This window comes from Hippoglossus stenolepis, chromosome 17, assembly GCF_022539355.2.
Source record: "Hippoglossus stenolepis isolate QCI-W04-F060 chromosome 17, HSTE1.2, whole genome shotgun sequence".
Classification (NCBI taxonomy): Eukaryota; Metazoa; Chordata; class Actinopteri; order Pleuronectiformes; family Pleuronectidae; genus Hippoglossus; species Hippoglossus stenolepis.
This window is the reverse complement of record NC_061499.1, coordinates 6,494,936-6,507,745: the sequence shown is the minus strand read 5'-3', so window position 1 is coordinate 6,507,745 and position 12,810 is coordinate 6,494,936. Positions and strand designations below refer to the sequence as shown.

Below are 12,810 nucleotides of genomic sequence, written 5' to 3'. Positions count from 1 at the left end.
ATAAAGTGACGGCGTCTAGACGTAGACGGGGGTCAGGGTGGATGGATGGGTCAACACAATATTAGCCTCAAGCGCAGGAGAGCGCTCCTCATTTTCCATTTCAAACCGAGTGTCAGTTTCTTTCAATTATGACGACAATCAGATTTAGATCAAGCGCAGAGATGAAGACCCTCCGTCCACCTCCGGAAATTATTCATGAATTTAAGAAAAAAGCAAGTTAGAAATACTAAATTTTACAATTCCCCTTTTTCTGCAATGAAAGAGAAAAACATAAAATATAGACAAACAAAGTCCTTCAGGGTCGGGACGTCTGGCTGTAAGTCGGTTAGGTCATGGTTAGGAAACTCACATTCCATTATAGCTGGTAACATGGACGGGATACAGGATAAAATAAACTTAGTAAACATCACAGGAAATGTTACGCAGGCACGTTTTTGTGGTGAGTGAGCTAATGGCCAAGAGCCTGAAACCTCATCCAGAAGGAGAATGTGCGAAGGAGCATCGTTGCTTCTGCAGAGTTGTAGAAATCAGAAAGAGTCAGTTTATCACAATGAACTTTCTTTTCAGAGCAGATCATTGATATTTGCACAAGATGCTGTGAAAAGCCTGAAGGACACAGCAAAACAACTTTCTCTCTGGCCTGCGATGAAACACACATAACAAATACAGCTCAACTCGCCATTTGTTTTCTTTGATTCGATGAACGGCACCGACAAAAGCCGAGGATCTGATTGAGCAAGTTTTTACTTTTACTAGTTTTATGGTGTTTCTGTGTGCAGCAAAGTTCAGTTCATGGTCTCAGTCAAGACTAGAGGTAGCTCACATGGGCAATTACTCATTCATGTGATGCAGTCCAGGGTAAAAGTTCAGCCTGATTCTAGATTTAGATGGCGACAGATTCTGGGTCAAAATCAGGCCAAATGAGTCCAATGTCTTTCCTGCTTCAGTTAGATGCATAAAAAGTGGGAAACACCTTCTACTCATTCACACATCTTCCATTTTGAAGATTTTGGGTGTTTTGACGTTTCACCCCAGCTCTTCATATTCCCACAATTAAAGACCCGCCTCCACCAGCCCCGCTCCCAACAGCTCGCCATTAATCAGTGCTTGCGCTCGATTTCACTTCCGCCACAGGTTATGATTTTCACATTACTCCATACTCCTTCACCGCCGCCCGACAAGGAAGTGACCCCAAACCCCGCCGCTGCCTTTCCACACACACACACACACACACACACACACACACACACACACACACACACACACACACATCTCAAATATTTACACGGGTATGGTGAGAACTGAAGCTGCTACATGTGTGTGTGCGCATATTATCGTTCCCGTACATGAACGAGCAGCCCCCCCCTCCCACCACCTCACACCCATTATCCTTTTCTAATTACACTTTTCTTCTGAAACAGTGGATCAGAGGGCACCATTGACTGCTTTTAATCCGCCACCAAATTTTAATTAACACAGACGTGACCCCCCGTCTCCGATACATCCCGCAGAACGTCGGGATCACAATAACTCATAAATCACAGTCGCAGAATTCATTCCCGCCACTTTCCCCCGCTGATGGATTTCCAGATGGGGGCTGCTGGCTGTTAATGTCAGGAAAAATATGAGAGCGGGTGGGGGTGGGGGGCGCAGCGAGTGTGTGTTGGAGAACAGAGGGGGGGGGGAGGACAGTAGGGAGAAAGACTGAAAGGCAACGTTTGTGAGGAATATAAGTCGGTTTTCATGTGCATGAAAGAGGGTGTTGAAATATGGAGAGAGAGAGAGAAATGGCCGCCGCTCTGGTACGCTGTCAACCTCTGAGAGATTTGTTACCGGGGAGAGGATTATGGAGGCTGTGAAATGGGGTTGTGTTAATATGCCGGGTGTTGAGGAGCACGATGTGGGCCAGCCGGCTTCACAGTCTTTTGAAAATCAAACAGCCGAACAAGTGAAAACTGAAAATGACTCAATGATGTAGTGAAGGAAACAGTTCGTACCGGCGTGCACTTGAGTGTAATATCTCCTTAATCGTGCATTTTTAATCCGCGGACTTTTCATAAATTACAAACACATGAATTATTAAACCTGTTGAAATAATGCACACGAGTTGTCATTAACAAACTGCAAATCAGAACGACAACTGCGATGGTCTTTATTCTTCATTTGTATGCTGCGCAGTGCTCGTGTGTTTTTGTTTGTGTGTTTGCACACAAGTGTATATCAATGTGTGTGTGTGTGGAGGTGGAGGTGGGCAGGGTGCCGGGGTTTGTTATTACTAAATCGCTCATCCATGCTACTAATTAAGATGCATAGCGTCCCCCTATGAGCATCAGTGTCACTAATTATCAAACAATGTAGTGCTCACCAGATATGAGAACTGGCAGCCTCTGTAGTCATGTTACCAACTTATTACTGCTACAATTACCAAGTGCCTGTCATTCTACTTGTTAGTCATCTGCCTTAATCTGCCTTTTCTTTTCTAATGCTCGTCTTTTTCCTCTCTCCCTCTCTCTCTCCTCCTGTCTCTCTCCCTCTCTCCAGGCTATGGCTTTGTGGATTTTGACAGCCCAGCTGCGGCACAGAAGGCCGTGTCGTCTCTCAAAGCCACTGGGGTGCAGGCCCAAATGGCCAAGGTAAGGACGGCTTTATAACAAGTTAGCGTCACCACTTCCTCTTGCAGTACCATTCGCACTTTGTTGAACACTCAGTCCCCCCCCCCCGAGGATTCAACATCGTACACTTGACACTCTCAACAGATGTTGACGGACCTGAAAGCTCCCACATGCAAACTGGTTTTATCCATAAACGCGTTTTTTTTATGGAAAGTAATTTTCTTTGGTGCTCTGCTGTTTAAAGACAAACTTATTAACTTTAATATGAGGACTGTTGAATGTGGACTTTGAATTGTGTGTGTAAGTTGTCATATGAGAAGTTGGGAGGCGTCTGTGGTGCGTGAGCGTCTGTTTTATCTCGTTGACACTCTCTGACAGGGACAAAGTAAATTTGCAGGTCCCTAATTTCATTGTGGTTTCGTGGGTTTGACTATTTGTAAGAGTGTGTGTGTGTGTGTGTGTGTGTGTGTGTGTGTGTGTGTGTGTGTGTGTGTGTGTGTGTGTGTGTGTGTGTGTGTGTGTGTGTGAGCCGGTCCTGCTTTAACTGAGGTTTGACCAGCCGCTTGTCCTGGGTTCTGCTGTATGTCTAGGCTGCTAAAGTGGAAGCAGATGAGACGAGCTGCTTCAGTCGTACAAAGAGGGCCCCAGTGAATTGCACAATGGAGCCAGGTTGACAGACGTAGATACACACCGAGGGGTGTGGCTCAGAGGAGAGAAAACCACACACTGGGAGGGTTTTCACTCATTCACAATTCCACCTTAATATATTCTATTGTATGTTAAGCTCAGGACTGAATGTTCAGTGTTACATACTTGGCTGTCGGTCAGTTTTACCAGATTTAGAAGAAGAATAACGTTAATGATATTGTTTGGTGCACGTCGACCCTCACGTTGTGATCATATCGTCTTTTTCCTCATCTTCTTTTCATCACTGTGCTGACTGTGCAGAGAATAGACTAAAGCACAGCAGGGTCCGGTTTCTGGACGTCTCTGACCAACGAGCCCACTCGGCTCCACCCGGGCTATTTGGTACCTGCAGAAGATCTGCCGGTGTCAGAATATCTAAATAGGTGGAGAAAATGTCAGCAGCATTAAAGCGATGAATATGGTGATGACTATGGGGATACAGTATGAGTGATTTTCACAGATGAGATGGTCCGCATTTGATCTGATGCTAAAATCCCCCTTGAAGCCAAAGGAGCCATGATGAGACGGAGAATGACCATGGCGCCGGCGAAGATGACAGAATTGATGATAACGATGAATGTGGCAATTATTTTGATCAAATGGGATGAGATCTGACAGGAGGAGATGATGTTCTGCGCGGTGCTCAGGTGTGCCATTTCTCAAATGCGCCATTTGGCCGTTTCCTCTCCCCCACCGGTGTCCTCCTTCCAATATTTATAAGAGGGCAGGCTCTCAGAATACAGATAAGCTGAGCTGCTCGCCTTCCGACTTTAAGACCACACTTTGCGTCGCTTCCCTTTTTCTCCGTCAATATTTTCACGAGAGACGTCCCGTGTCCCGAAACAGAGGAGCTGACCTTTTTCAGTGTGTGTGCGTAAATGAGCAAATTCACAAAACCCTTTTTTTCCATTAGCATTTGTGTAAAATAGTTTATTTTTGAATGTTCCCTTGTTCTGTTTACACAAATGGAAAGGCCAGCATTCTGCTGCTCTGTACTTTTATCACACTTGTGAGAGACATTAAGAAGTAGTTTGCTTTTATAGACTCTCTCTGCATCTCTCTGTTGTCTCTTTAGCAGGTATCACTACCATCACTCTACTGGCTCCTCCTCCTCTTCCTCACCTCGTCTCCTCTTCTTTCTCTTTTGCTTAATGCTTGCCATCTTTTTTTTTTTTTTCTCGGCACACAAACACTCCCACATTCATAGACACATTTGTATTCACATCCACCCTGTGTTGTCCTGCCAAACATCCAATGAGTGCAATTTATTCCCATCAATAATTAACAGCGGGCTGTCCTTGTGCCTTGCCAAGGTGTCTCTGACACCCTTCGCTCAGTCGTGGCAGAGCGGCGTTCCCCCGGCAGCGCCGCACGACAAACCCAGGTGAGCTGTGAGGAAGGAGTAAATCACGGAGACGATGGCTAATGCCACGGACGACTTCCACGACGAGAGCTTTCAGCCTCGTTCTCTCGCTCTCCCGGCTCCATTTTGTCACATATATCGCTTCACAACAAAGTAATAAACGGATCGCGAGTCAGAGCCAGAGGCTTTGAGCTCATTAAATAAAACCCTCACTGTAATCAACTTCTGCCTTTTTTTCCTGCCTTGACGCCATTAAAGCACTTTTATTAAGTTGCCTACATTTAAATACAGCTGCAAGAGGAGGCGAGAAGAGAGAAACAGGGAGAAGCGAAGTGTCACTTGATTTCCTCCTCTCCCTCCGATGTAACAGCCCGCTGTCTCTCCTCTTACTCCCCTTGGAATTTGAAATACCAAGGCAGCAGAGATGAAACATTGCCTTCCTTTTGTCTTGCCCTCCCCTGGGGATGGTGACAACGAGAAGGAGGAGAGGAGCCATAATTAAGACACCTAAAGGACACTTCCCCCCTGCACCTCCCCTCCTGTCACTCACCTCTGCACAAGTCACAGATAAGAGCACTTAGAGTTGGTGTGTGTGTGTGTATTTGTGTGTGTGTGTGTTCATTGTGTATCTTTGCGTATCATGGTTATATACAACATTTTAATAGTATAACAATATTGTTTAATATTTAATATAAGAATTTGACTCGAACTTGTGATTAAAAACTAGTTTCTGATGTAACATAATGTAACAGTGGACCACAGCTCATTGCACTATACAGCATTTTCGTCATTTTAAGTAAGTTTTTTATTCCAATAATAAAGCTGATCCCTACATGAAAACATAGCTTTAGATTTTGGACAGTATTAGTTTTAGACTGTTACACTCACCGTGCACTTGATTAAGGACAGCGTGTGCACTTCCTTACTCATGCAATTATCCAATCAGCCAATCATGGGGCAGCAGAGCAATAAATAAAATCGGATTAAGGTCCGAAGCTCCTGTTAATGTTCACGTCAAACGTCCGAGTGAGGGGAAGAGATTTGACCTCAGTGACTTTGACCGTGGCATGATGGGTAGAGTCAGAGCGGCTGGTGGGAGTATTCCTGAAAAACTGCTGATCTCCTGGGATTATCACGCACAACAGCCCATAAAGTTTTTACCCAGATTGGAGCCAAAAACTAAACTAAACATCAGTCCAGGCTGCTGTGGCTGCTGCTGGTGTAATAATATGAGGAATGTTTTCTTGGCCCCGTGTCCTTCATGGTTTGGATGCCACAAAGTATCTGATTATCTTTTACCGATCATGTGGCCACAATTTCCCCATTTTCTTCAATGGCTACTTCCTGTGTGATGATGTCACAAATTAAAACTCATCTCAAACTGGCTTTTCGTGAAAATGAAAATGAGTTCAGTGGCGTCCCCGGTCACCAGATCGGAAATCAATTGAACGTGAATGAGAATGTGCAGCTGACAAATCTGCAGACATGATGTGATGCCGTCATGTTACCGTGGACCAAGATCTTGTGGGATCCATACCTCAAATATCTGATGCTGATTTGTGAGCACAGAGAGACCCCACCCCTGTAATAATATGGTGTTCTTAGTGTTTTCATTTCTTTGTTTATGAACACAGAGCCAGAAGACAGTTAGCAGAGCAAGTCTGGATCCCTCCAGAGTTTATGTCTCCTAAATCCATAAAAGCCACGAAATTAACATGCTGTACTTGATTTGTTTAATCTCTGCAAAGACAGCAATATAAAAATGACAAACTGTGATGTGACGTGCTGTTTAGTTAAAGCACAGTGACTTCCTGAAGACGGGGGAAGGAGTTGGCTTCGCCCAGCAACCAGTGGATAAGACAACTGAAATAAAACCTATAAAACACGTTAAATACGAACTGTAAGAGGTCCTGTACATTATTAATAAGCTTTAAGCAGAGTCAGGCTCTTTCCCTTTTCATTCTGTATGTTATAATAAGCTGATCATTCAGTTGCACTCGTGGTATTGATCTTCTCATCAAACCCTCGGTAAGAATCAAACGAGCATATTTTCCAAAAATGTCAAATTATTCCCTTTTCCATCAGGGATCCAATACAAATGACTGGGTTTAAAAATGCATATTGCAGTTTATCATGACATCTGGGAACTGGATCATATACTTGGTTCATTGCATTATGAGTTTCATTCAGTTTTAAAGATTTTCAAAGATAAAAAATGTTTAAATAATACAGTTAACAACATGAGCACATGGGTGCTGTCACAGAAATGCTACAGGTACAGTGTGAAAATGGAACATCTGTGCATTGGATATGGATAGTTGTGTGTATGTGTGTGTGCGTGTGCATTTGAGTGTAAAATAATCTTTCGGCACGTATTTGTCTCCTCAAACCGTGGACTCCATTCCCCGTGTCACTTTGTTGAGGTAGCTTTCTGAACCGAGAGAAGAGACGCGTTGAGCCGACAGAAAGATAACAGGTAAACGCAGCGCCTAGTTTCTCAGATGCAAACCTGTCAACCAGCCGCCCGCCTCACTCTCCACGGGCTGCCATTTTCCCCTTGAGCCAATCAGACTGAATTATGGGAAGGGCGCCCTCGATTGTGGTGTCTATGTCGGAGAGGTAATTCCGCCTGACAGCTGCTTGCTTTCAGACAACAGCCAGTCTTTATGGAAATCATCCCTCCCTATTCTCCCGGCAGTCGGCTTCTGCTGATAACAGTTCGGATGAAAACAAAACTGTCCTTTTCTTCCTCCCTTTTTTTTGTTTTTTTTTTTTTACAATCTCCTCTTTTTCTCTCCCCACTGTGGACGGCCTGGAATTAGGAAAACATTCCAGGCCGTCTGACAACCTATGGAATGTGACAATGTACATTCTGCTTTGAAGATATACAAATTTAGGACCAACGTTTACTCAGAGTTTGAATCCCAATAAAAATACTATAAGTGTTTAAACTGGAAGTGAATCCGTAAAAGTTTTCTGTTTCTATTTCTTTATCTCTCAAAATCTGATACCATAAACTGTGCCCACTCACTAAAGTATCAAGTAAAGCGGCCGTATTGATTTTGAAGAGTTTTGAAGATGTCCTGGTTTAACCCGTGGGGACGCAGCCCGTGCTGCAGCGTCCCTCCGTCGCTACCCTCGTTCTGATATTCACTTCACATTACAGTGGAGAAATTATGCTAAAAGCATCATTAAAGTGCCTCCATGAAGTGAATCCCAAATGTTTTTAACACGGCCCTCGCACCGGCACATCAACCAATAGTCACCGGCAGACGCTTTAGATGGTTTAACGGTGTGAAACGAACCGGAGTCTTGGTGCCTCTCATTTATTCTCACTCGTCTTTTTGAGTTGCTCCGTCTCTCCTGTCTTTTCCTTTCTCTCTCCTGTGGAAGATTTGCTGTCAATATCACATTTATATTCATGTGAAAAGGCGCGGATCCCCTCTGGGTGGTCCACAGTCAGTCAGCAGTCTTCGTATAATCCTTTTAAGGTGACTCCTCGGACGACTCGGCTCCGTTGACACCCCGGACCCCACAGTCGGGCTCAACACGAGGTGACCCCTGGGAAATAATCAAAGGGATGACTGACAATGCTGTTACAGTTGGGTGCTGACAACAGCGAGCCCAGCGGAGCCTGCCTTCCCCTAAGCACAGGTTAAATCTGAGGAGAATGTTGCGGGGAGGAAAACATTGTGTTGTGAATACAGCAGGATAATTGGACAGACTTCAGGGATATAGGTGCTCACTCAACAGCATCGCTCACCTCTCCGTTCGACGGGTGCCACCGCGCCATTTCCCCTTTGCCTTTCCGCTGGAGATTGTCGGCGAGGCACACGGTGCCAGAACATGTTGCGATCAGCACTTCTCCCCTGTAGCTGCCATCGACAGGGGCATGGTTATGATTATTCTCACTAGCTCATTTCCTCCCATACGTTTATGCCTGTACTTCATATTTGAATGCAGTGTTTAAGTATCTGAATGATGCTCAGCACCTACGCACAAGGTATATATAGTACACTTCACGTCCTGGCTGTCATGTATAGAATTATCATAGAGCTAGCACCTGTAGCTGTTATATTCTCCACCGAGCTCCACCAAGGTGACTTTCAGCTTCTCTGGAGCATAAAGCTAATCATGCTTCCCCTACGAATACATCAGCTGTATGTGTCTTTCCTCCTCACTTTCATTCACTGTACCTGTGGAGTTATTGTCTTATTACATCTGCAATAGAGGTTATCTTGGTTTATCTGTCTGTTAGTAAGCAGGATTACGTAGAAATGACTTGACTGACAACCACATTGAATTAAGGTGCAGATCAGGGGGCAGATCCTGGAATTTTCTTTTTTCTTCTTGATGATGTCTTTGAGTGATTGAAATGTGGTGCAGCTTGATTGAAATACAGGGGACTGTCGGGCCTTGGCGGAGGTATGCCCTCTGCTCAGTGCCATTCTAGTTTTATTTACGATATTATTTTCAATAAATCGGCAGATGGGTGTCCCAGTTTAAACTAGGATGTCCCTCAGTGGAGCGCATAACTCTGCCCTGACCCGCAGGGCATCCTTCCACCAAGTTTCGTGAAAAACTACCTTTGCATTGACATTAAAAAAGTTTCATGTTGATGCAATACTTTTTTGCAGTGTATTTAGCTGCAGTGTTGCCCAGCACACCGTCCCCTCCCCGCTCCCCCGCAGAAGTGATAGTTTTGAAGGGCAAAGCCAGTGCGAGTGAGACGGACCATCTGACGAGCACTGGCTCCCGAGCACCTCTGTTGGCTTCCACTGTCTCTGCCGTCTAATTACTCTTCAATCATCTGCAGGAGCGCCGCGTGCGGTAAATTATTTCACCCAGCCTGCGCGGGGACGTGCCGAGCTGTGAGCGTGTGAGTGCGAAACAGACACAGAGACAGACACCGAGCATAAATCAGTGGAAGATGGAGTGAAAGAGATATGACGCAAGACAAAAAAAAAGTTGGGAAGAGGGTGAAACAACTTGGGGGGAGACAAAGAGCGAGAGACATTGCGGGAAGAAAGAGAACAGGAAGGCGAGAGAGAGAGAGCAGGAGACAGGCCAGCGCTAATGACCAAAGTTACAAAAGCATCACTTAGGCAGACAGAGGGGAACGAGACAGAGAGAAGGATGGAGAGACAGGGAGGAAAGGCTGTCGTAGCAATAGGCAGCATCTGCATAACTAATCCTGCTGGTGTACGACTGCAGCTGGGAAACTCAGCACAGATATAGAGGAATCATTTGCACGATGTTGCAATTACTTTTTTAACCATTACATTCTGTCATTAGGGTCTTTTTCAATGTGTTTTTATTGGTCTCCACTCCTGCAGTGATAAAGAGATCTAATTAAAGCATAATTTGGAGTGGTTGTGTTTTTTTGTGTGTGTGAATAGCGTCTATTCTTTCAACAAATTGCTCCAAAACGGCCTTGTGTCTAAATTGTAGGCTTGAAAAAGAATAGTGAAGGCCTGCAATCTGGTTATTCTCAATGCCGCCATGCTTGCTTTGAAGCAAACATAAATATGGCTCTCTTTTTTTTTTTTTTCCTCCAGGCTCGGTAATGGTCACAGTGTGCAGTTATTAGAATCTCTTTGATGTGGCAACTGTGCCAACCTGCTCGCTGTCTCTGCGAATTGATCTGGCTCAATTAGCGGGCCCGCAGAGACAACGTTCAAAGGACCAGGCTCCCACACTCAACACTGACACACAGGAACCAGGTGAAACGCTTTGCATTCATTTACTCAGCTGGCCCTGGGAAGACAACCTGTGAATAGATGTGAATATTGGAAAATCAATGGTGCAGCTTCAGCGTTTAAAAAAAGGGGGGCGGAGGAGGAGGGAGGAGGAGGGAGGGCAGGTTTCTGCTGTTGCTATATCGTTAGCAATAACATCTGTTTGCTTTCAATCTGGGAGAAACGTTACAAGTCCAACATCAAACTTGAGTCCTGCACGTACGTAAGAGTGGTCTTCAGCGGAAAAAACAAGGACATTCATTTGCTGCATTCAAACCAGTGTTGGGTACTGAGCCTGGAGCTATTGATGCTGGTAGTGATTCCAGAAAGCAACGAAATTAACCGGATCATTAATTTTCTCCATTCAAACGGAAAGACTTCTACCTGCTGAATGAACACGTCTGCGTCAAACACATCCTTGTCTATAAACCAAGCATTGTTAAGATTAGGTAGATGACGCAGCTGATGACAACAGGGCGGACATACGTCAAAAAAGTCCTTGGTCCGGCTCCTTATCACTAAGAATCCTCGGCTTATTCTTTACAAGTGAATTTCCTGCTGCCAGGGCCAGGCTGTAGTTTGACTTAACCAAGCATCTGTATTTTATACATCTTAACATGGCCATGTATTTCACTTCTACATCTTAACCATCTTCTGGATTCAAACCCAGGTGCACGACGAGCCCTTTCTTCCACCCGTCCGCTCCCCCTGATTCAGCTGACCCATTTCAATTTGTCTTCATCAGTCATAGCAATTAACTCTGGGATTAGATTCCTCAATGCCAGCCACCTCCAGTCCTCCCTGCATCCCACCGTCCCTCCACCTGTCCCTCCATCGGTGTTGTCCCCGCGTGCGTGTGATGTTTGAGCTCAATAACCGCACCGGGCTTCTCTGCATTCAAGGTGTCACACCGATGCACATAAAGGGACTGAGCACTAGTCTTTCATGGAATTGTAGGTGTCAGAAATATAAGGATACTTAACGCTGCCCTCTAGTCTAGAGAACTGTAATTTTGCCTTGAGTGTCAGTGTCAGATTGTCGGTCTCTTTCTGCTGCTTATATGTGGCCTCAGAAGTATATAGAGTGTAGTATAGATTCACCTCAATACTTCCAAATGTACAAACCCGGTGCTTCTCTGACCAACTGGAGAGAATTACAGAGGTACACATAGTTACACAAACATATACTGTAGATCTTATTGAAAAAGATCAGATTATTATCAGAGAACATGCAATACACGTGCATGTGTGCAGCGCTATTCACTATTCTGACTCCTCTTCCTGCGAGATGACCTATATTCAAAGGTTTCCATGATCAACTGCACAGCTATGATCAACACTAGAACCTTTGTTTCCCTCCATTCATTCATGTATTCACTTTGCTGATGTGATGCTGTGGTCGTGACCTTGTGGTCGTACACCCAAAGTCGTTTTTTTTTTACAGTGGCCGCTCTCTTATAATCCACAAGTGTCAAAGGAAAACCAGTAAAAAGAGATGCCTCTCTAAATCTAGGCCCTTAGAGACGTGTGTGTTCTGTGCATGGAGCTTTGAAAAGCCTCCACGAGGACAGAGATGAGCGACAATGACAACACTAAAGTGAACAAAGATGGCAGACTTGTTCACTTGTCAGACGCGAAAAAATACTATAGATGTCATTGGGATGAGAACGGAAGCTTCCTCATGTTTCACGAATAATTGTCAGTTTTGTTTTTCAGCTGACACACACGCTTCCTGTCCTTATTTCATCATTATGTGCTGGTAGATCAAGAGTCGGGACTGTTTGTCATCGTGAAAACTACAAGAGCAAACTATTCATTCATCACCACTTTTTAAATAATGTTTGTACACACTCAAAGTGACTATATTATAACACAGGACCTTACATTCATATTTAATTCAGCAGAAAATTGAATTTGGTTAATGTAATGTCGCCCTCCCTCCGCAGCATCATAAGTACATACGCCAACTTTAAGCTACTGCTTACATCGAGTCGCACGCCTGTGTGACTTCACATTCCCATCGGGTGGCTCGGCATAGATCATATTTAATAACCGTGGGTGCTGCGCCACAGTCGGAATAGAATCTGTATCAGTGCTAACTCTCACACTGTTTTTACAGATGTGGCCCGGCTTCTGTTTCACAAAATACACCTTGTATTTTTGTTTAGATTTTGGTTGCAGTTTCATAGTCTCTCTCCTTCTATGAGACGTACCTGTTCCCTTTTCTTTATCCAGCTGTCCTCACACCATCAACTCCAACCCTCCTTATTGTGACTCCTCTATCTTTTCCTTTCTCCCTCCCTTCCTTTCCTCATCACACTACATCTCCCGCACCAACTCCCTCCCTCTTTAACGAATTCTACACGCATGCCCATGTTAAATTACGCTGACTGTTTCCATTTCCAGTGTCT

The 12,810-nt window shown here is 44.7% G+C and overlaps 1 protein-coding gene across 3 annotated transcripts in view; it reads left to right on the top strand.

The window, feature by feature from the left end:
* rbms3 (RNA binding motif, single stranded interacting protein) overlaps positions 1-12,810 on the top strand; it is a 260,118-nt gene that overhangs the window by 137,724 nt on the left and 109,584 nt on the right. For all 3 annotated transcript variants that reach the window (XM_035182376.2, XM_035182377.2, XM_035182378.1), the window contains one exon: positions 2,542-2,633. In XM_035182376.2, coding sequence (XP_035038267.1) covers positions 2,542-2,633 — 92 coding nt within the window. The remainder of the gene's footprint in view (positions 1-2,541; positions 2,634-12,810) is intronic.